This window comes from Orcinus orca, chromosome 15 (genome assembly GCF_937001465.1).
Source record: "Orcinus orca chromosome 15, mOrcOrc1.1, whole genome shotgun sequence".
Lineage (NCBI taxonomy): Eukaryota > Metazoa > Chordata > Mammalia > Artiodactyla > Delphinidae > Orcinus > Orcinus orca.
In genome coordinates, this window is record NC_064573.1 from 52,340,364 (window position 1) to 52,362,913 (window position 22,550).

Sequence of the window (22,550 nt, forward strand, 5' to 3'; positions counted from 1 at the left end):
GGATTTCTCTTCATCAGCTACTGCCAGTTAGAATATTCAAATAAAAGAAAAAAATACCATTAAAACTAGCAACAAGAAATATAAACTACTTAGGAACAAGTCCAACAAGAGATGTGCAAGGCATATGTAGAAAATCATACAACTTTTAAAAAAAGACCTTAAAGAAAACTTTCTTAAAAATGAAGAGAGAGATGTTTATAGATTTAAACACACAATATTTAGGACATAAATCCGCCCCTCCCAAAAGATTTATGGAGTCAATGCAAATCCAATCAAAATCCCAAAGAGAATTCATTATGGTATTCAACAAGATGATAAATAAAATTTATAAAGAAGTCCAAACAGTCAAGAATATAACCAAGACATTCATGAAAAATAAAAGGGATTTGCCCTACCAGAGATTAAGACTTATTGTAAAACTGTAGTAATTTAAACAGTGAGAGATTCAGGTGTAGCGACAGACAAACAGAATTAAATGTCCAGCCACAGACTCAGCGTACTTGGGAAACTGATACAACCATTCAAACTATGATGCTCAAACAGTTTTCCAAATGGAAAAAAAGGAAAATGGACCCCATTCAAGATAGATTAAGAAACTTAAATGTGAAAGATAAAACTTTGAAACTTTTAGTAGAAAATACACTAAATTAAAGTAGAAACAGATCTCTCAAATAACATATTAAAAGCACTAACCATAAAAGAAAATCTTGGAAAATTCAACTATAGTATAAGTCAGAACTTTTGACAGTGAACAGATAACATAGAGAGAGTAAAAAAGCCAGACATTGGGAGAAGACTTTTAGAAACATATACAATAAATTGTTTCTATTATCTATGGTATAACAAACTATTCCAAAACTTGTTGGCTGGAAACAATTATTTTATTGCCCATGATTCTGTGGGTCAGGAATTCAGGCTGAGCTCAGATGGCCAGTTCTTCTGCTTCCAGAGGCATTAGCTGAGGTCATATATGCATCCAGCTGGGAGCTTGGCTGGAGCTAGAACTTCCAAGACAGCTTCACACACATGTACACCACATGAGCTGCGGTGGCTGGAAAGGTTAGGGGGTGACTGGTCCTCCCTTTCCCCCTGCACGGTCTCTCATCTTGAAGAAGCTCTCTTTCTACATGGTCTCTCTCACCAGCAGGAGAGCTGGAACTTTTCACAAGACAGCTGGCTTCCAAGAGGGTGGAATGGAAGCTGTAAGGCCTCTAGGCTGAGGCCTCGGGGTCACACAGTATCACTGCTGCTCCATTCTATTGATCAAAGCAAGACACAGGGTCAGCTCAGAACCAAGAGGAGGAGATACAGATCCCAGCTCCTGATGAAGGGGATATGTGCCTACAATAATGGGAGAAATTGCTGGCAGCCTTCTTTGCAGATATTCCATGTGCCAACAAAGTTTTAGTATTCAAAATATGTAAAGAACTCCTATGAATCATCAAGGAAAAGACCCCAAAAAGTGAAAACACAGACATTCATAGACAAGAAAATATGGAGGGACCATAAACATATGAAAAGATGCTTACTCTCATTACTCATCGAGGAAAAAGATTAAACGGACCAAAGGACAAAAATTCAAAAGTCTGGTAAGACCAAGTGTTGGTGGGAACTATTGTACAGAGATAATAGGAATGTAAAATGATACACTACTTTAGAAAACAATTTTGCATCACCTAGTAAAGATGAATTTATATACATAAGCAATTCCACTCTGGAGAAATTCTTGAACAGATGCCCTGAAGACCAGTACAATAATATTCTTAGGAGGTTTTCTGGGAGGAAAAACACTAAGAACAGCCCAAATGTCAATCAACAATAGAAGGCATAAATAATTTGCAGTAGACTCTATCATGAAATACTATAATGCAGTGAAAATGAATGGTTGACAGCTAGACATGCATTAACATGGATGAATATCAAAAATATAATGTTGGAGTGGAAAGAAGTCACAGAATACTTCAGTGTAATCGTATTTATATGAAAAGCTCACAATAGGCAAAACGCAACAATATATTGTTTAGAGGTCCAAATTTACATATGGTGAATACACACACACACACACACACTCACTGAGCTATGATTAGCCCAAATTTCAGGACAGAGGGTAACTAGAGGAGACAAAAAGGGAAAGAAAACAACGTGCTTCAAAAACACTGGTAAGGGGCTTCCCTGGTGGCGCAGTGGTTGAGAGTCTGCCTGCTGATGCAGGGGACATGGGTTCGTGCCCCGGTCCAGGAGGATCCCACATGCCGCAGCGTGGCTGGGCCCGTGAGCCATGGACGCTGGGCCTGCATGTCCGGAGCCTGTGCTCCGCAACGGGAGAGGCCACAACAGTGAGAGGCCCATGTACTGCAAAAAAAAAAAAAAAAAAACACACAAGAAAAACACTGGTAAAATGTTCTTGGATTGGAAGACTCAACATTGTGAAAATGACTGTACTACCCAAAGCAATCTACAGATTCAGTGCAATCCCTATCAAATTACCAATGGCATTTTTCACAGAACTAGAACAAAAAATTTCACAATTTGTATGGAAACACAAAAGACCCCAAATAGCCAAAGCAATCTTGAGAAAGAAAAACGGAGCTGGAGGAATCAGGCTCCCACTACTGGGCATATACACTGAGAAAACCATAATTCAAAAAGAGTCATGTACCACAATGTTCACTGCAACACTATTTACAATAGCCAGGACATGGAAGCAACCTAAGTGTCCATTGACCGATGAATGGATAAAGAAGATGTGACACATATATACAATGGAATATTACTTAGCCATAAAAAGAAACGAAATTGAGTTATTTGTAGTGAGGTAGATGGACCTAGAGTCTGTCATACAGAGTGAAGTAAGTCAGAAAGAGAAAAACAAATACCACATGCTAACACATATATATGGAATAAAAAAAAAAGATTCTGAAGAGCCTAGGGGCAAGACGGGAATAAAGATGCAGATCTACTAGAGAATGGACTTGAGGACACAGGGAGGGGGAAGGGTAAGCTGGGATGAAGTGAGAGAGTGGCACAGACATATATACACTACCGAATGTAAAATAGATAGCTAGTGGGAAGCAGCCACATAGCACAGGGAGATCAGCTCGGTGCTTTGTGACCACCTAGAGGGGTGGAATGGGGGGGTGGGAGGGAGACGCAAGAGAGAGGGGATATGGGCATATATGTATATGTATAGCTGATTCACTTTGTTATAAAGCAGAAACTAACACCACTGTAAAGCAATTATACTCCAATAAAGATGTTAAAAAAAATAACATTTAAAAAAAAAAGACTAAAAAAACACTGGTAATGTTCTTTCTCTTTCTTTAGCTCAATCATGGTTACATGGGTGTTTGTTGTAATGTTATTCTAATATTTTTAGTTCTAATGTTATATGTTACATAAACATTTAGCATAGATAATGCTTTTTCAAGTGGTAAATAGCCTTACAATAAATTGCTCACTGAGAACACTCTGATGGCAACGAACAGAAAAATAATACTTTTAAATATGGCCAGGGGGCTGGGATAGGGACATCAGATTGTCACAGGAATCAAATCTTTCTTAGTTTATACTGAACTATTTATAGATGAAATGTCTGGAACTAGTTTCAGAATGACCTATGGATGGGTGTAGTGATGAAACGGTTATGCCCATGAGTGGGTAAGTGTTGAAGCTGGGTGATAGGCTAATGGGGGTTCATTTATACTATTCTCCCTTCTATTGTGTGTGCCAGAGAAAGAGGAGGAGGCGTAGGGGGTGGAGGACGAGAAATCTCTCACAAGAGAACTGAAACAATGAGGGTATTTACAGATTAACTGAACAGTAAGCATTCCTTGATATAAAGAATAAAACATAGAGTAGATTAGAAAGGAAAAGGAGGGCTTCCCTGGTGGACCAGTGGTTAAGAATCCGCCTGCCAATGCAGGGGACATGGGTCCGATCCCTCATCCAGGAAGATCCCACATGCCGTGGAGCAGCTAAGTCCAGGTGCCACAACTACTGAGCCTGTGCTCTAGAGCCTGCAAGCCACAACTACTGAGCCCACATGCCACAACTACTGAAGCCTGCACTCCTAGAGCCCATGCTCCGCAACAAGAGAAGCCACCACAGTGAGAAGCCCGTGCACCGCAACGAAGAGTAGCCCCCGCTCACTGCAACTAGAGAAAGCCCGCGTGCAGCAACGAAGACCCAACGCAGCCAAAGATAATAAATATTTTTAAAATTAAAAAAAAAAGAAGGGGAACAAATTTAAGGGGGACTTGCCAGTTTTTTACTCATGGGGAATAGTCTAGTTGGCTAGAACACATCCAATGGGCAGGCATGAAGGTCCAGCCAGGTAGGCAGGGTATTGTGGGCGGAAGTGAGACCTTGAAGGGGGCCGTGGAAGATCCTACGAGCTGTGTGAGAGGCTGTCCCCTCTCCTGCTGCTGCTGCTGCTGCTGATGACCTTCACGGCCTTGCAGTGGACCTGGGCCTGTGGGCTGGCCACAGAAAGTGCACAAGCAGATGAAGCGCTATGGTCGTCCTGCTGTGCTGCACCCGCCAGCAGCCGCCTGCCAGGGTTGGTCTACGACAGGACACCCGGATCTCCCCCAGACCATCCCATTCCACGACTCCGACTCTCATTCCCAGGATTTCTGTGGCTGGTACCTGCCACCCCCATGCCTTCCACGCATGGGCGCCCCGCAGACCTCCATCCCTGGCCAGCCCCACCCTCCTATTCACACGCACACACATCCAGTACTCCACCAGGAAGGCCACCTGTGGCTCTGGACTTGCTGTTCACTTTCTTGCTTCTACTCCTTTGTGTGTGTTGTTCCCTCTACCTGACAGTCTTCTGCTCCCGGACAATTCACAGCTACCCCGCCAGAGTGGGCTCCAGTGGGGCCTTCTGTAGGAGGCACTCCCTGACTGCAGGCGGAGAGCTACGATTATTTACAGCGATTCTCACTCCTTCCACCCTGCGGAACTGGCCCTTACTGAGTATTCCACAATCGTGGAAGAACTCTTTTCTCGTGTCTCTGCGGTCATCGTTATACCTAGAGACATAGTTTCCAAAAAGCACACGTTCACTATTTAAGAGACTGTAGATGGTATCAGAGGAAGGTTATTATGCACACAAGGGGATGTTGTAGTTTAATCCTAGTTTTGCTCCTGATTTTCTGTAATTGCACATTTCTGGGATTTAGATGGAGTTAGCCTAGAGAAGTTTCTGCTGAGATAAAGGACCATGGTGGTTGCCTTCCTCACCCTTTAGCCCTATGTCACATTAAACGGCATCCCTCACCAACACCGGCATCTGCAAAGCCAGGCCAACCCCCAAGAGAGCCAGGCATGGGGGAGACGTCAGAGCAGGTACCGGTTTTTAGAACGTTACAATGCTAATGCCCTTCTTACAAGAAAAGAGGTATCTGGCTCATTAAATATTAAGCCATTCCAAAAAAAAAAAAAGGCAACCTATATTACATCATGAAATCTATGCTAAACCGAAGCAGGATGCACTTGAACTGAAGTTCGTTTTTCTGCTCCACTTTAGAACTCCCATGTTTATTACTCCTGGGAGAAGAACAGTGCTGGCTCTAGCCAGACTCGGCAATTTAAGCTTCTGTCATTTCTACAGTATCTGTTTTTATTTAGTGACGTAACATATTTTTATCCAGTGCTGTTCTATTTCGCACATGACATTTTAGTGCATGTTCAGCGTTTTGGACTGTATCTATGGTACAGAGGGCAGTCACTTTAATTTATGGGTGATCCCAATTGTCACTTCCCCCAACCAGCAATGGAATTTTTCAATATCCTCAGAATAAATCCCTCCTCTGGAGCAGTAAACATAATATGACAGCGTGTCAACCACGGATTTGTTTCAAGATTATTTACTTACAATTCAACAACACTGCTGGCCCACCGAGTGCCCCATCAGCAAAAGCTGCATTGTTTGAAGTAGCTCGGGGAAACAGCCAGGGTTTCAGAATCCAAAGAATGCAGTTTTCCTAAATACCTCAGGATTACAAGATGCTATAGAACTAATAAATTTGCTTCTTAAAATAGTCCAGAGGAATCCTTAATGTTTGAAAGTGTAGGTTATTGATGGGGAGAGGGAATGCAGTTTTGTCCCTTAGGCTCACGTAACGTATCATGAGAAACATTTTTCTGCTTTCTTCTCTTTAGGATTATTTTTAAAGGATAAATTCCAGAGGTAGATAATCTTTTGAAAGAGAAGGACATTAAGAGAGAGTATCTCCAAAAACCCACTTTAGGGCAACCTTTTAAGCAGCGAATGTTTATCTCATGCTGATCACTGTTTCGCGGGATGGTGGGCTGGGCAACCTCGCCCACCTCTGGGGTGAATTGGATCCTGCGCTGTAGGTGTATCTGTCTGGCAATCTAATGACAGAATGAAATGGGACATTCTGCCACTGGTTTATTGTTTACATCTAGGCCGTAACCAAATCTAGCCTATATCTCATCTTTTATCTGTTTTAAAGCACTTTCCCATCTCCAACTCATTTTTCTCACCACTACCCAGAGAAAAGAGTTATTACTATCACCATTTCACAAATGAGGAAATTTAGCCCCGGAAGACTTAAGCAACTTGCTTAAGTTAACACAGAAAATGGGTGGAAGAGCTTGGACAAAAACTCAGGTCCCACCTCTCTGGTCCATCCACGATGTATTGTGCAAATTCAAATTCATCTAACTAAGAGAAATATCCATAAGAAGCATGTGCAGAGATGTCATCCATTCCAATGGATTTTTTAAGTGGGAGCGTGGCCGCTCAGAATAAAGAAGTCATTTCTCAGCCTCCCTTGCAGCTACACGTGGTCCATGGATTGTGACAGAAGGGATGGGGGCAACTTCCTGTTCATAGGACCATGTGGTCCCCTCTCTCCTCCTAGGTTCCCCTGAGAGTAGAATCTGAAGGTAAAGGTCAACTGCAGGTTTATTTGGGAAGTGGCTTCTGGGAGCAGGAGTGAGGTGACAAGGAGGGGTGTGAGGAGGAACCAGGGAGAGCCCACACGAGAACGCGTTACTGCACGGGCCAGTATCATAGGTGAACGGCGCTCAGTCCCACAGGACCTTCTGATGGGGAGATACAAAGGGGGAAACACCAACTGACAACCAACTGCCATTGGTCAAGGTGTAAATTCTCCTACACCACTAGGTTGCACTTCCTGTACAGGCCTAGAAGCCCCAGAACAGAAAGTGGAAAACCTGGAGTATGGACTAAGATGAGGCATTGCCTGGATGCAGTTGTGCAAAATAGCAAAGGCTGCACAGCTGTGGGCAGCCAGGAGTGGTTAGGTGGGGCTGAGAGGATTAGAAGTGCTGCTCAAAACAGTGTGATACATCCCCCTTCCTGCTGGCTAAGATGCTAGTGGAGAGCTGTCTCAGACCTGAAACCAGAGCAAACTACCTGGGAGGGTTGGAACAATGATATCGAAGGTTGTTGGCACCCTGGGAATGTCTGAGTAGCCATGTGAGCTTGGACTGTATGAGAGAGAGAAATAAATTTCTTTTATTGAAGCAACTGTTATTTGGGGAACTAAAAAAAGATAAGTCTGATAATCACAAGCTGTAAACATCAAACTGGAGGGATTTGTTTAGACAGTGAATAAAAATTTTAGGTGTCAGTAAACAGTTGGCAGACCCATGGTCTACATGACAATCATGCTGAGAATCTCAGCACCGTGTGGCTCAGTCCATGACACCAAAGAACAGTCTAACAACTTGGTACTGAATCAACTGGGTGGTGTTGCCATCCAAACAGAGCTCCTCCAAATACCTTATTAAATATACACATTCTTGCCTTGCCAAAGTATTTTAAGCTGAAACAATGCATTCTTTTACAAATATGATTATCTTATATCACCGATCACACCAATTCTTAAGAATGAAATAGCCCATGGAACACTAAATACATTTCCACTGAATAATTAAACTTTGTAGCTAATGGCTAATAAGCGACCATACTGGACAGAGCGTTGAGGATAACATTCCTTCAAAGTGCCTACGGTGATCTAAGGGGAACTGGGTGCCACATCATGAAGGAAGAGATAGGGACAGAGAGGTGGGGCGGCACAACCTGGAAGTGGTGGAGCTGGGATTTGAACCCAGGTTTGTTTGCCTCAAAAGCCCATGCTTTACCCATTACGCTAGATCTGATTGAGGGAAACTGTGAGCTTTGCTATTCTCTGGGACTTTAGAAGGTCTAAAATAAGTAGTTCACCTGCCTTGTGCTTAAAAGGCAGGAGTGGGGATGGGGGGGAGGATGGGGGGCGATGGGGGTTGAAGATTGTAAGGGAGGAGCACAGGAGTTGAGCTGAGTACATGGGCTGAGTCCTTGCCCTGCTGCTTGCTTGCTGTGTGAATAGGAAAATGGCTGAGAATCTCTAACCTCAGGTGCTTCACTGAGAAAATGGCAACAATAAAATGTACCTGTACCTCGCAGGCTTTTTTGAGATGTGAAACAAGGCTACGTATATATAATATTAGAAGTGCTTTGTAAACCATAATGCCCTACATTTCCTGAGCATTTACGGTGGACCAGACATGGTGTTAAACACTTTAGATGGATTATCTCATTTAATCACCACTGCAACACTATGAGCTAACTGCTTTTCCACCCCGTTTTCCAGGAATTTGAAGCTTAGCTTGCCCGAGGTCACGTGACTATTAGTGGGCGGCGCTGGCATTGGAAGGTGGTACCCCGGGCTCTGGGCTACTCTCATCACACAGATGCCTGTGCACCTGGGCCATATGAGCACCCCCTATATGCAGACCACTGACATAATGTAGACAACTTGTCTCAGATTAAAATGTACCCTAGGGACTTACCTGGTGGCCCAGTGGTTAAGAATCCACCTGCCAATGCAGGGGACACGGGTTCCAGCCCTGGTCTGGGAAGATCCCACAAGCCGCGAAGCAACTAAGCCCATGCGCCACAACTACTGAGCCTGCACTCTGGAGCCTGTGCTCCGCAACAAGAGAAGCCAACGCAATGAGAAACCTATGCACCGTAAGGAAGAGTAGTCCCCACTCGCCACAACTAGAGAAAGCCGGTGCACAGCAACGAAGACCCAACACAGCCATTAATTAATTAATTAATTGATTGATTTAAAAAAATAAATGTACCCTAGAGCTGCAAGATCTCCGGCTTCTCCTGTTGGGGCTGCCTCGGCCGAGATGCAGGAGAGACATCTCTCTGCCTGTGAGCTCTTCACTAAGATGAAGAATACAGTTTCTGAACATGTTCTTAATCTTATTCCATTTATCTAGCCGTTAATCCCAGCCTTGTAAATGTCTGCAGAGCCCCCATGCTAAATGTATGTATTTGGTTTTGTGCTTTCTCATTAATCCTAATGAACTGGGGATTCTAAGGCATTCTTTCTTTTATTTTGAACCATATGTAAGCATAAAATTGTTTATGTCTTAGTCTCTAAAATTTGACTGTGTTGGGAAATTAGGATGTTCACAGTTTTAAAGCAGAAGGAGAGGCTAAATAATGTCTATCACTTTCTTAGGATTCGCTAAATATTCACGATTTTGATAAAGTCACAAAAAGGCCTGGAGTGAAATATGCATCCTCCTTGCCTTTTTCAACCCAACTTGGTGGATGAGGTTGAAATGTGAGTTTATATCTGAGAGCCAGCTTTCTCCCCTTGCCTCATTCCCATCTGCTATCCTTAAAATATTATTGAAAATGCCTGTGTGAAATTCTTAGAGGATGTGAGAGCTTTAAAATCAACTAACTAACTATAGGCTCCCATTAATGCACTGAAGCCTGAAATCACCTTGGCAGACACATTTTGTATGAGGTGTAACTGAAAAAAATACCACGAGTAAACCACTTCTTTTTCATTTTAAGCTTTGTCCCATTCACAGTACTCAGGGCAAAAGAAACCCTGACCTATGCCAAAGGAAAAAAACAAAAGAACATGGATTTCAGATAAGAATGATCCAGAAACCAAAGGAATTTGGAAAGGGCTTTGTAGATGCAAAGTAGCAAATGCAGAACATGAAGGCAAGTAGGGGGGCCAGCAACTCTGGGTGGTGAACCCACCAAGTTTCAATAGACGTTTTCACCAACATCTAAACGAAAAACCACCGCGGGGATGGTCAGTTGCCAGCTGGAAAGGATGAGGGAGACATCATCTCCTCCTGCCCAGATTGCACCCCTTTCCTATTTAGAGGCTTCACAGGAGGGAGCTGTAATATGATTATTTGTTGATGAAGGGATTTCTAATTGCTGCTTCAGAGGAGACTAACATGACCTATTGGTTTCCTTTGATGTTTTGTTTGCTGACACAATTGCTAAACTTTGAAATGCAGTCAAACTGTAATTTAGTTCAGAAGCTTCTTTTTAAACGTATATTGCAGCACAGAACTGATTTTTAGTCGAAATCTACTTCTCAATTTTTTGTTAATGCAAATCCTTTCTTCATAAAAGGCATACGTGGGCTTCACTGGTGGCACAGTGGTTAAGAATCAGCCTGCCAATGCAGGGGACATGGGTTTGATCCCTGGCCCAGGAAGATCCCACATGCTACGGAGCAACTAAACCCATGCACCACAAGTACTGAGCCTGTGCTCTAGATCCCATGTGCCACAACTACTGAAGCCCGTGCTCCACAACAAGGGAAGCCACTGCAATGAGAAGCCCACGTACCGCAACGAGGAGTAGCCCCCGTTCACCACAACTAGAGGAAGCCTGCACGCAGCAATGAAGACCCAACACAGCCAAAAAAAAAAAAGATAAGATAAAAACTTTAAAAAAAAAGGCATACGTTTTCTCTATCATCTACTGTCACCTTCATTTGGTTTCCTCAATCCCCAGTGAATTGAGGAGCAGACCTCTGATAACAGGGCAGTTGTGTCATACGTGCAGGAGGGCTACAGTCCCTTGCTATCCTGCTCCCTCATGGTGCCAAGCACGGGACTCAGGAGTAGCCTCTAGGGTCCTACCTGGATCAGCCTGACTGCCAATCACAGGGGCCCTCTATTCCCAAAGGGGTGCTTGTGGAAAAGGCCACAGGGATATGGGCAGGCAAAGTGGGCTCCTCTCCTACCAAGCTGGTTCAGGGGAGAAAATCAAACAGATTATTGCTACATCTGCAGTAGGTCACTTTCCCTATGGGCTGCTCCTATAGCAGGGTCTATACTTCAATAAAGATATTGATGCTGCAGGGACTTCCCTGGCGGTCAAGTGGTTAAGACTCCATGCTGCCAATGCAGGGGGCTTGGGTTCAATCCCCAGTTGGGGAACTAAGATCTCACATGCCTTGTGGTCAAAAATTAAAAAAAAAAAAAAAAAGATACTGATGCTGTGCTAAAGGAACTAGGCATGAGTAGGCTTGAGGCCAGAATTCAAGTTTCCCTCTGTCTGTCCTTTTCTCTGAGAAGTGTCCTTACTACTTGAACCCCAGTGACCAGTACAAGGACTGGACAAACACCATGCAGCCAACAGGCCAAGTTCTGCCTGACCTGTATTCCACAAGACCTGTTTTCTTGGGCCTGCACAGTTATTATTTTTTTTTAATTTGAATTTCAATGTCTTTTAAAAGGGCACAAGCTCTCCAGGTCACTGCTAATCCCTAAATATACCCTTAACATGCAGGTCACTTGGCTAATTCTGTGTCACTAACACCCCCGTGGGCTTTTGACCTTTCTGCCTCTGGTGACCAGAAAATTCTCCTTAGTTAACAGAGGACTCAGCTTTTGACACTGAAGTCTCAGGGGCCTTGGATAATGAAAAAGGGTGGATCAAAGAGGAAACCAATAGCTTAGTCTATGAGATATTTTAAAAATCCAACTAAGCCACTCGGGTCCTCTTAGTTCTGCATTTTCTGTTGTGTGCCTTAACTTGGTGCTCTTGGCAGACTACTTACAGGGTGGTCAACTTCTGGGTCATAAACCCCATGAGGTTCTGCTTTGAATTTATGTCAACATAGACTGTGTCTTTTCTCAGCTTGTTGCCAGCAAAGCAATGCTTACGTTGGGCTGATTTGGGCTCTGGGAAGAGAGGGCAGCCATTCTTTCAATGGATGCATTTCATTTTGGCCCACCTCTCAAGTTCCAAATGCTCTGGAGATTCATTCATCTTCCTTCTTCTCCTCCTCACACTTTTCCTTCCTTCTTTTTCTTTGACACCCAAATCCAAATGATGTATAAGTGGAGCAGATCTTGGTTGGGTAGGAGTGGGAAACATTGTCCATCTTTATTTTTTTCACTGCAAACTCCACCTTAGATCCAAGTTTGCTAAAACATACAAGGTCCTCCTAACCCCTGGAGGTATACTTAAACTCAGCAAATAAGCACAGTGCATTTTTTTTGAAAGCAATCAAATTTCCTCGATGATCAGTCATTTAAAACTATACTAAGACCAGCAAACTTGCAGTAAAGCAGAAAGCAAAATTCACTTTTTAAAAAGACAAAACACAGGATCATAAAGACATTTCATTCTTGCTGTAGGCTTCTTCCAAATGTTTCCCTGGATCCCAAGGGAGTGCTTTACATCTCCATTGCTATTAGGAGTATCTGGGTGAAAGTTTGAGAAGCAGTGTGAGATTCTGGTAAATTCTTTTCTAAAACACAGTCTGCTTTTGTATCTGAGAGGAGTATTTCTTTATTTCTGGGGTTCGTGGAATGAGAAATTATGTAGTCCTTGGCTGGACACTTAAGTCTATTCCTGGACTTGCCAAAAAGGCTTGGGTTGAGTTACTGGACTGGACTACATATTCCCACTCTGAGACCACCGGGATTGTAAAACTGTTGATGCTGAGTCCATTTCTTGTAAATGGCTCCACATATTCACGAATAAATAGTTTAGTTCTGTTATTGTTGGTTTTGGAGTCACCCACACACACACACACACACACACACACACGCACACAGTTATCTTGTTTATGCAGAAGTATCAAGCATTGGCATTCTCTCTGTTCCGCATTTGTTGGAAGGTAAAGAGGCACCAATAAAGAAATTGTATTATGCATGTTTTCTGCATTGGGTGGCACCTGGAATTTGCTGAATTTTCTGAGAGCACCTTAAATTTTAAAAGGTCCCTGAGCCTCACCTTTTTCATGCCATTTGAATCAGATGGAAAACCAAATAATTAGAATAAGCTAGCTGTGTGGGTCCTTTCTCTTGCTCTCAGCTGACTCCAGACCCTGCTGTGGAATTCTAGCACCTCTTCCCCACCCCCGCTTCCAGCTGCTAAACTTCCATGACCAGATCTAAACAACTATCTTCCCTCCTCTCCCCATCTCAGATAATCAACAACTGAGTTAGCATATTACCTAGGACATCGCAGTACAAAAAATGTTCAGAGTAGAAAACAAAACAAAACAAAACCACTCCTAACCATTGGTTTATCAGAACATCTCATTTACTTTATGTTGGTCTTCTTCAAACTTGAAAAATGACTTTAAAGCAATGAAGCTGATTTTCACCAGCATTATATAGACTCTGACTAATGCCGACCAAAAACACTTTGCCCAGACTGCTTCCCACTAACTCGTACCCAGAGGGGATGGGGTGAAGCAGAATTGAAGAACAAATGTAAACAAAAGTCCAGACATACTGCTCTTTCTTTCAGTGACTCACCCCCGAATGGGACCCTGTCTGAGATCCCACAAAATCCTGTTAAATCTTTCTAGGCAAGATGCTTAACTGCTGTTAGGCTTAGGGAAGAAAATCAGTATCATAGCTTCCCAGTGATACTGCATTTTGGTAATGATCTCAACTGCTGGAGAAGGCAGCATGGTGTGGTGAACGAAGATTCAGCATCAGACTCAGACCAGCCAAGGTTTAAATCCCAGAGCCACCGTTTTTTCGCTGTGCACCATTAGATACGTGACAGGTCCTCCTGGGCCTCTTTTTTTTTTTCTTTTTCCCATCTGCAAAATGAGAAATGATGACAAGGATTAAATGAGACAGCAGATGAGAGAAGCAAGCCCAGTGCTAGGCACACTATCAATGTAAGCATCCCTTCTTTTTTAAAATCAGATCACAGGCTATGCACATAAAGTAACTCCCCACCAAGAGCTGACTCTGGCCGAGGGCACTGTTTTCTACGAAGGGAGCTCTTGGTGGCCCTTAGTTGTGACTGCTGATTGCACACATCTGGAAACTATGACAACTGTTTTGCTTTGAGCTCAACTTGGCCCAAATATAGCTCTATATAAAGCAGCTTCTATCCCTCAGTTTTTCCCAACACATCATAGCTTGGCATGAATTTGGGCAGAAGAGTGGGTGTCAAAAGAAATGCAAAATATCTGGGAGGAATTCAGATTCAACTAAGAATCACCCAGCCCTGTATGGCCCCTGGAGTAGCTCCCTGTAGTAACTGTCCCTGGAGTAGTTCATTCAACACTCACAGGAGCCTAGTACGAAGCTCTATTATTATGCCTACTTTGCAGAAGTTTCAGCTGAGTCTGGGAGGTTAAGTGGCTTTCTCAGGGTCACAGAAATAATAAGGTTTGAGATAAGACCCCAGGCTTTTTGACCTGGTTAAGAAAGCAGGAGGATTTACAGAGTTGGAAGATGGGCAATGGCAGTGTCTACTTGCCAAAGCCTGCTTTGAGTTGACACCATCCACAACACGTGCCGGGAAGGGGGGTTGTTGAGAGGAATGTCCCAGGTAAGGTGCTTTTACCTTTAGAAACCCTGTGCCGAGGCCCTCTGTCCATTATGTCACGTATCAACTGGGGCAGGTAGTGAGATCTGGCTACTTAAACACGTCATGTAAACAATATCTGATCACTAACTTTAAAAACAATTTGTAAGGGCTTCCCTGGTGGTTCAGTGGTTAAGAATCCATCTGCCAATGCAGGGGACACAGGTTCGAACCCTGGTCTGGGAAGATCCCACATGCTGCGGAGCAACTAAGCCCGTGCGCCACAACTACTGAGCCTGCACTCTAAAGCCCGCAAGCCACAACTATTGAACACTTGTGCCACAACTACTGAAGCCCACGTGTCCGTGCTCTGCAACAAGAGAAGCCACCGCAATGAGAAGCCCACGCACCGCAACGAAGAGTAGCCCCTGCTCACCACAACTAGAGAAAGCCCGCGCACAGCGGCGAAGACCCAATGCAGCCAAAAATAAATAAATTTATTTTTAAAAAAAGAATGCTACCATTGTCAGCTTTCTGGTTTTTTTTTTAACTGTTTAAAGAAATACAGAGCAATTCTTTTTTTTTTTACCACCAAAAGCAACAATAGTTTATTCGAATTATTTTTAATTCTTTAGCAAGAAACATTCATTTTTTTTTATGTGAAGGGAAAACCCTGAAGATGTCCAGCCTTAGGTCAGACAAAAATAGCTGAGTCCTAGCACCTACAGAGCAGTTCTAAACACAATTCCCTTATGGGTTTAACTGATGAATTTGTTCTTTCTTTTCACCTGAAAAGCTTCCATTTTCCTCTTGCCCCTTTGTTCTCAGGAGGCAGTTTTGAGTCCCAACATGCCCTGCATCACCTCCTCCTGTGTCCACTGCCGAAGCAGGGCAATCAGAGTGTGGGCTTCAGCACAACCCCAACTGGATGACAAACAGTGAGAGTAGTAGGCTGGTAGAGTTTTTAAAATTCCAGAATACCAGAATACAGTACTGCAGCCCCCCTCTCTCCAAATCAAAGCCTACTGAATGAAATGATGACTGTACTCAAGTGCAATTATACTGAGCATGTAAAATTGAAACACTGAAAGTAAATCTTACATTCAGATATTGCATTTCGTATTTCAGCCTATGCCAAATAAGCTAGTGACATTTTTATCATTGTTGAGTGTAATGTCAGGAGACAAACGTCTACAAATTTTCTACATAAGTTTTTCCATTTTATCTGTTTTCCATTTATGGAGTTGAACACATGGTGTGACTTTTAATATTCTCTCCTCCTTCTTCCCCGCATTTTATGACAAGGGATCAAACTCAATCTTGATTATCCTAAATTTACCCTTAGGTAACCTCAGACCCAGAGGGGTTTTTTGTTTTGTTTTGTTTGTTTGTTTTAATTTGTATGGAAAAAGAGAGGAAAAACTTCCAAATTACCCTGTAAACCTGGTCCTATGGATGCTGGCAAATGGCCTGGAAAGAACAGGTGCAGCATGTTATAGAAGACCATGTGGCTGGTGGCTACCAGCTCAGGTCTCTCAGGTCGTGGAAACTCGGTAATAACTGAGGGAACTGTGGGTTTTAACGTATGTCAGATTTCGAAGATGGGGCGGGCTTAGTTGAGCGGGGTCTCCCTGGGGGCGCACAAGGGAAGCGGTTGGGAATGAATGAGCCGAGGCCCCGAGCCCGCGTTCCTGGCGGTGGCGCCCTAGCTCCAGCGCGGTGACAACAAGCGTTAAGGTAACAACCGCCGCCGCCGCCGCCGCCGCCGCCGCCGCCGCCGCCAGAGGATGGCTTCCAGCTTCAAGAAGTCAAACGTGGCCTCCACCAGCCAGAAAAGAAAGGTGGAGCCTAAGCCCGAGCTCACTGAAGATCAGAAGCAAGAAATTCGCGAAGCGTTTGCCCTCTTCGATGCCGACGGCAGCGGCACCATCGACGTGAAGGAGCTGAAGGTGGCCTTGAGGGCGCTGGGCTTTGAACCCAGGAAGGAGGAGATGAAGAGGATAATCGCCGAGGTGGACAAGGAAAGCACAGGGAAAGTCAGCTTCAATGACTTCTTGGCTGTGATGACTCAGAAGATGGCCGAGAAAGACACCAAGGAAGAAATCCTGAAGGCTTTCAGGCTCTTTGATGATGATGAAACCGGGAAGATCTCTTTCAAAAACCTAAAGCGCGTGGCCACCGAGTTGGGGGAAAACCTCACTGATGAGGAGCTGCAGGAAATGATTGACGAAGCAGATCGGGATGGAGACGGTGAAGTGAACGAGGAAGAGTTTCTTCGGATCATGAAAAAGACCAGCCTCTACTGAAGTCGGTTTCTCCCGCAAGCATGTGTAGGGAGATTGAGTTGACTTGCTGGGTTCCCTGTTTCTGTTTTGTGAAACCTTGAGGTAGAGGCCAGCACTGTCTCTCCTCTTACCCCCAGCTGGTCTAGATAGTTCTATTTCCAAATCTCTAGCTCAATGATAGAATTTTAAAGATGCTTTTAATGTGAGTTTTGGTTTTTCATTCCCAAGAGCAGACCTGGAGGAGTGTAGGTTGAATCAAAGATTCTGAAACTTCTTTCCGTCCACCATTTGCCTTGCATTGGTGGACACCCATTAAACTGAAGGCAAGACATACTGCCTTCAGTTTATATATATATATAATATATGGTTCATATATTATTCCTTAAATTCAAGTCATTGTTCTCGCATGATAAGGCGGAATCCCCAGCAGGTCATCCTAGCCATTGATTTTCACTTAACTGAATACTGGTTTGAAGGAAAACAGTGCAGCCATTTATTGGGCTCAGGAAAGGTACTGCTCTAAAGGATAGGCTTGCCTTTGGCTGGTGGTAAATGGTGCTATTTAAACTGTTCTCTGGTTTCATCACATGCAAATGATTCTTGATTTGTGTGTACATTACCTACTGTGGATTATCGGGGCCACAATGTATTCTTGGGCTACAGAATAAAAACAGAATTTAATATTGGCCCAAGCAAAGTATGATTGGCTTAAGAGATTAAGCTAACTAATGACTTTGAGTAAACATTTATAAATGTAAGATCTTAGCTTAGGAAGTTGTAAAAAAATATCTGTAACACACTTTGAGCTACTTATCTGTCCTTGGAAAGATAAACTAGTTTTTTAGTTATTAGACGAGTTATACTATAACCTTAGTCATTTTATTATTGCGTTATTACAAGCCACTGTCTACCTTCTAATTCTTAGAACATCTTGGTTCTTGATACTTAATTTCCCCTCCTCTGGTGTATAGTTGATGCCAGAATGTCTGGCATTTAAGTAGTTCTCTATTTTATAATCCCAGGAAACTATTTGTTGTGGCTTGTGTATGCATTAATACTACTTGTTCTCTGTTATAAATTAAACCTTTCTTGTTTTGAAATAAAATACCTACCCATTTGAACATCTACAAATATGAAGTTAGAGAAAAGTTAAATAATATAGCTGTGGGAAGATAATGAAATCTATCTGCTGAGATGGAGGCCTGGACAAACGTTTTGATAATAGGCAACAAAACTAGCAAACAGGCAAGATATTTTGGTCACAACTAAATTAAGTCTTCATACAAAGTCCCATTAAAATAAATGTGAAATTCTGGAAAATTTTTCACTTGCTTTGCCAGCAGTTTTACCCTTCAGAGGATTGTTAATCCAATCAGGAAAACTACTACTCTGGGTTTAATTCTCATTAACAGGGACTAATTTGTCAAAGCAGCAGTACTAGCTGAAGTGATGGGTATGTGGGCATTTACTGTGAGAAAGGATTTTGCTGAGGCGGCTGGCACAGGGCAGGGGAACTCACCCAGACTGCAAATGCTAACAGTTCAGGTTCAATGTCTTAGTGTGGATTCAGGTGCAGTTGTAGGGGATACAGGTGCAGCTTGGACCAGCGACAGTGTGAGGGGCCCGATCTGAGGGCAAGGGGAGGAGCGTGGCATTCTGGGAAACAAGAGTTCCTGGCATCCTGATGACCAGAGTCTCGGCCCAAGGATCTACATATGGATCAAGGTAGAAAAAACAGAAAGAAAGAAAGTTGGCAGGAACTAGGAGAAAGGGTCAGAGCCTTGGCCAACTGGACTGGGTTCAGTCTTGGCTCCCGGCCCAGCAGAGGATAGAAGCGAAAACCAGGAACCCAGGCTGAAGCCCAGGAATCAAGCTGCCCAGACACCATGGGGTCAACTGTGGAGGCTGTAGCCCAGGACTTAAAGGGTTGCCTTAAAGACACAGTCCGTCCTACACACAGGAAGGGGCTGCAGAATATTCCTGAATCCCATTCACTGCTAGGGAAGAACCTCTCATGGACTACTAGTTTTGCTTCTCAGTCGGCACGTATTCTGGGAGATGGAGGGTAAATCGGGGGCAGGGGAACAACTAGAGCAGACCTAGATTGACATTTGAATTTTAAGAGAAGTAAATCATACACGTCTGGCTGGGTCAGACCTGTATCCCAGTCTTTACACAAATAGAACACAAGAAGTTCAATGAAAATTTTAAAACACCTTTTTGCAGATGAGTAAACTCAGCTATAAAGGTTGGGAAGAACTCAGAAAGTAGTTTTCACTTTACTGGCACTATTACAAATGGTCCCAATAAAGAAGCAGGAAGTATAGCAAAGAAACTGTGTAGGGAGCTCATTGATAAACTCTTGCTTTCTAATGATAAATGTTAACAGGTGAAAAGCAGAGCATCAGGCCAAGGATAAAAATATGACAGTCTCAAGGTTGTATTGCTATCAAGGGAGTTAATGCCCCAAATGAGCAGAGGACAGTAAAGGAATTTTTTTTTTCCTTAAAGGCATCTTAGTTATGTCTAAGATGAGAAGATTGAGGATGGGATAGGTCCAACTCTTTAAACTGTTGCAGGTTGGTTTCCATGGGAAGCAGGCTCTTTGAGTCTTAGGTGTGTGTACAGGAAGTTTATTTGAGTTCTCTGGATCCCACGGGTGAGGGGGAAAGAAACCAAGACAGGGCAGAGGGAGAAATTGGGCTATGATATGGTCACTAACAGAGGCCTCAGCTGATCTCATGGGGAGCTCTGGGGCAAGGGTGACCCTGCAGATGACCCAAATTGTGACGAGGAAGCTGGGCCTTTAAAACTTGTCATTGACTGAGAGTCACTGGACATGAGCTGTCCCTAGGAAGAGGGTATGACCTTGAGCAAGGTGGCTGGCCTCAGTCAAGGGCAGTCAATCTCTGGGAGAGGGAATTCAGTTGCAAACTATTAGCTGTCAAGACTGCCAGCACCTGGGGGATGACTTCAGTTCTGAGGGACAGGCCAGAGGGGAGATCTGGGCAGGGCCCCACGGTGTCCACTACACCCCACACCTTATACCACTTAGATCTACTGGCTAATTCAGGATTCTGATGGATCTTTCTAGATCTAGAAGGAAATCTAGAGGGATGAACTTCAGCCTCTGTCACAGCAGCTGGTCTCGAGACCACAAGTAGTGCTCATCCCAACCACGCGGTCTGGATTCCCCTCACCCTCAGCACCTCTGCTGACATATGACTTGCCTCGTGGGATGACCCAGATCCTCATCCCTGAGGAGTCTGGGCCCCTAATCACCATGCCCCTCTCAGGCTCTGGTTGCTGCACACATCTCTCTGCCCTCAAAATTGACTACAGGAGCCCCAAGAGACGTTCAAGTGTGTCACCTGGGTGCCAAGCATACTGTCCCCACGTTCTGCCCACAGCTCTGCATCCTCCTGATGTCCAGGAGAAGTTACCCATGGTGGTGGCACCTTCCCTGGACTGCCGCCCTCTCAGCACGAGGAACCCAGCGTAACTGGGTGGCACGCATAGTTTGACATTTACTGGGACTCTCGCTGTGCCTACTGAGGGGAACATTCCCCCTCTGGGAGCCAAGATCTCTAAATGCACAGAGGCCAGAGTTGTGGGGACGGGCAGCACAAATTAAAGGGTAAATGCCTGGCAGCTGTGGTAAGAATGACTTCCGCCCTTGATTTGCTGGACTCACGCGACACCACACCATATAATGGCCATCAGTTTTGAGTGTGTGCTGCATCCTGGAGGGTGGCAAGGCATCCTCACTGGTTGTGATGCCCAAGCTGGCCCCTCAGCAGCATTTCTAGCAGGCTTTTCCACTGCTCCATCAGGTCAAAAGCTTCTGTGTGTTATTGGACCAGTAGACTCTGGGCCTGAATTCCCACTGTTGCACTTCCTTTCCTATAAAGTGGGTGCCTCGGTCCAATGGAATATTATGTGGGATCTTATGTCAGTAAATACTCAGCTGTGGTCCTGGCTGAAGCTCCACAAGCAAGAGAGGCAAACCCTTGACCAAAATATGTGTCAAGTCCAGTCAAGATGAGTCGCTCATCTTTCCAGGTGGAAGGGATCCAGTCAGACTACTTGACACCAGGAGGCCTGTTGGCCTTCTTGGGGGATGGTGCTCTTCCCATTTGGTGTCCACAGTAGCTATATCACCCTTCCTGAATGGGAGTCCGAGCTGCTGGACCCACGCACAGCCTCCATCTCTGCCCAATGACTACTCCATTCATGTGCGTACTGTGCCAGCCCTGGGGTGGCAATGACAGAGGTAGACTGGCATCAACTGGCCAAGTCATTCTATCTTCCTAGTTGTTTGGCATCTCTTATACGATACAAATGCTCTGGTAGGTGTTAATATGAATTCCTTACACTTCCTACCCATTGCTATAAATCCATCTATGTACCTTTTTTCCAGATCTTTTTTTTTTTTACATCTTTATTGGAGTACAGTTGCTTTACAATGGTGTGTTAGTTTCTGCTTTATAACAAAGTGAATCACTTATACATATGTTCCCGTATCTCTTCCCTCTTGCGTCTCCCTCCCTCCCACCCTCCCTATCCCACCCCTCCAGGCGGTCACAAAGCACCGAGCTGATCTCCCTGTACTATGTGGCTGTTTCTAGATCTTTTTATTCCTGATGTTTCCTTTTCCAGAGTCCTGAACAATCAGCCAACTGATCGGTCACCACTGTCAGAGCCCACATGTATTCTAATTTCAGGCCACTTTTCTTTCCACACAAAGTGGATTCTGGTCTATCAGAAATTCTGTCCATTGGGAGGGTTTCCTCTTTCACTGATATCTTTCTGGTCCACCTTTGAGTGTAATGAACCTATGGTCCGTTGTACCAAAGCTGACGTATCCCTGAACCAACTTCAGCATTTTTACTCTTCCAACAGCTAGTCATAAAGGACCACCTACCCCCACGTGGGCACAGGTATGAACTGAGGGAGGGGCTCTGGTGCAATTTGGTGGATGACAGGGGCCTTCTCCTCACGCAGCTTACTTGGGTCCTCTAGACTTGCCTGTGCCGGATCCCAGGCATGCGGGTTCTTAGTTCCCCAACCAGGGATCGAACCCATGCCTCCTGCAGTGGAAGCATGGAGTGCTAACCACTGGACCACCAAGGAATTTCCCCAGATATACCACTTCTTTTTCTAGTTTCCCAAGGTAGCAGATTACACTATTGATTGTAGATCTTTCTTCTTTTCTAACATATGCATTCAGTGCTATTCATTTCCCTCCACTTTTCGTTGTATCCCACTGCATTTTTTTTTAAAGATTTTTTGATGTGGACCATTTTTAAAGTCTTTTATTGAATTTGTTACAATATTGCTTCTGTTTTATGTTTTGGTTTTTTGGCCCTGAGGCATGTGGGATCTTAGCTCCCTAGCCAGGAATGGAACCTGTACCCCTGCATTGGAAGGTGAAGTCTTAACCACTGGACCACCAGGGAAGTCCCCCCCACTGCATTTTTATTTAGTTCCAAATATGTTTTAATTTCTCTTGAGACTTCTTCTTTGACCCATGTGTTATTGTTTGATCTCAAATATTTTGCAATTTTCCTGCTATTTTTCTATCTTTTCTAATTTAATTCTCTGTGGTCTGAGAGCATGCTTTGCTTTTTTTTTTAAAGCACTGTGTTTTTTTG

General features: G+C 44.0%; 1 protein-coding gene across 1 annotated transcript; it reads left to right on the top strand.

Annotated features, from left to right (window-relative positions):
• The first annotated feature begins 16,298 nt into the window (after window positions 1–16,298).
• Window positions 16,299–17,094, top strand: CETN1 (centrin 1). Its single transcript, XM_004273771.3, has one exon. The coding sequence runs from the start codon at window positions 16,399–16,401 to the stop codon at window positions 16,915–16,917; it is 519 nt and encodes a 172-aa protein (XP_004273819.1). The 5' UTR covers window positions 16,299–16,398; the 3' UTR covers window positions 16,918–17,094.
• The last annotated feature ends 5,456 nt before the right edge of the window (window positions 17,095–22,550 follow it).

Coding starts and splice junctions, on each gene's coding strand:
- CETN1 (XM_004273771.3), top strand. CDS start 16,399: ATGGCTTCCAGCTTCAAGAAGTCAAACGTGGCCTCCACCAGCCAGAAA.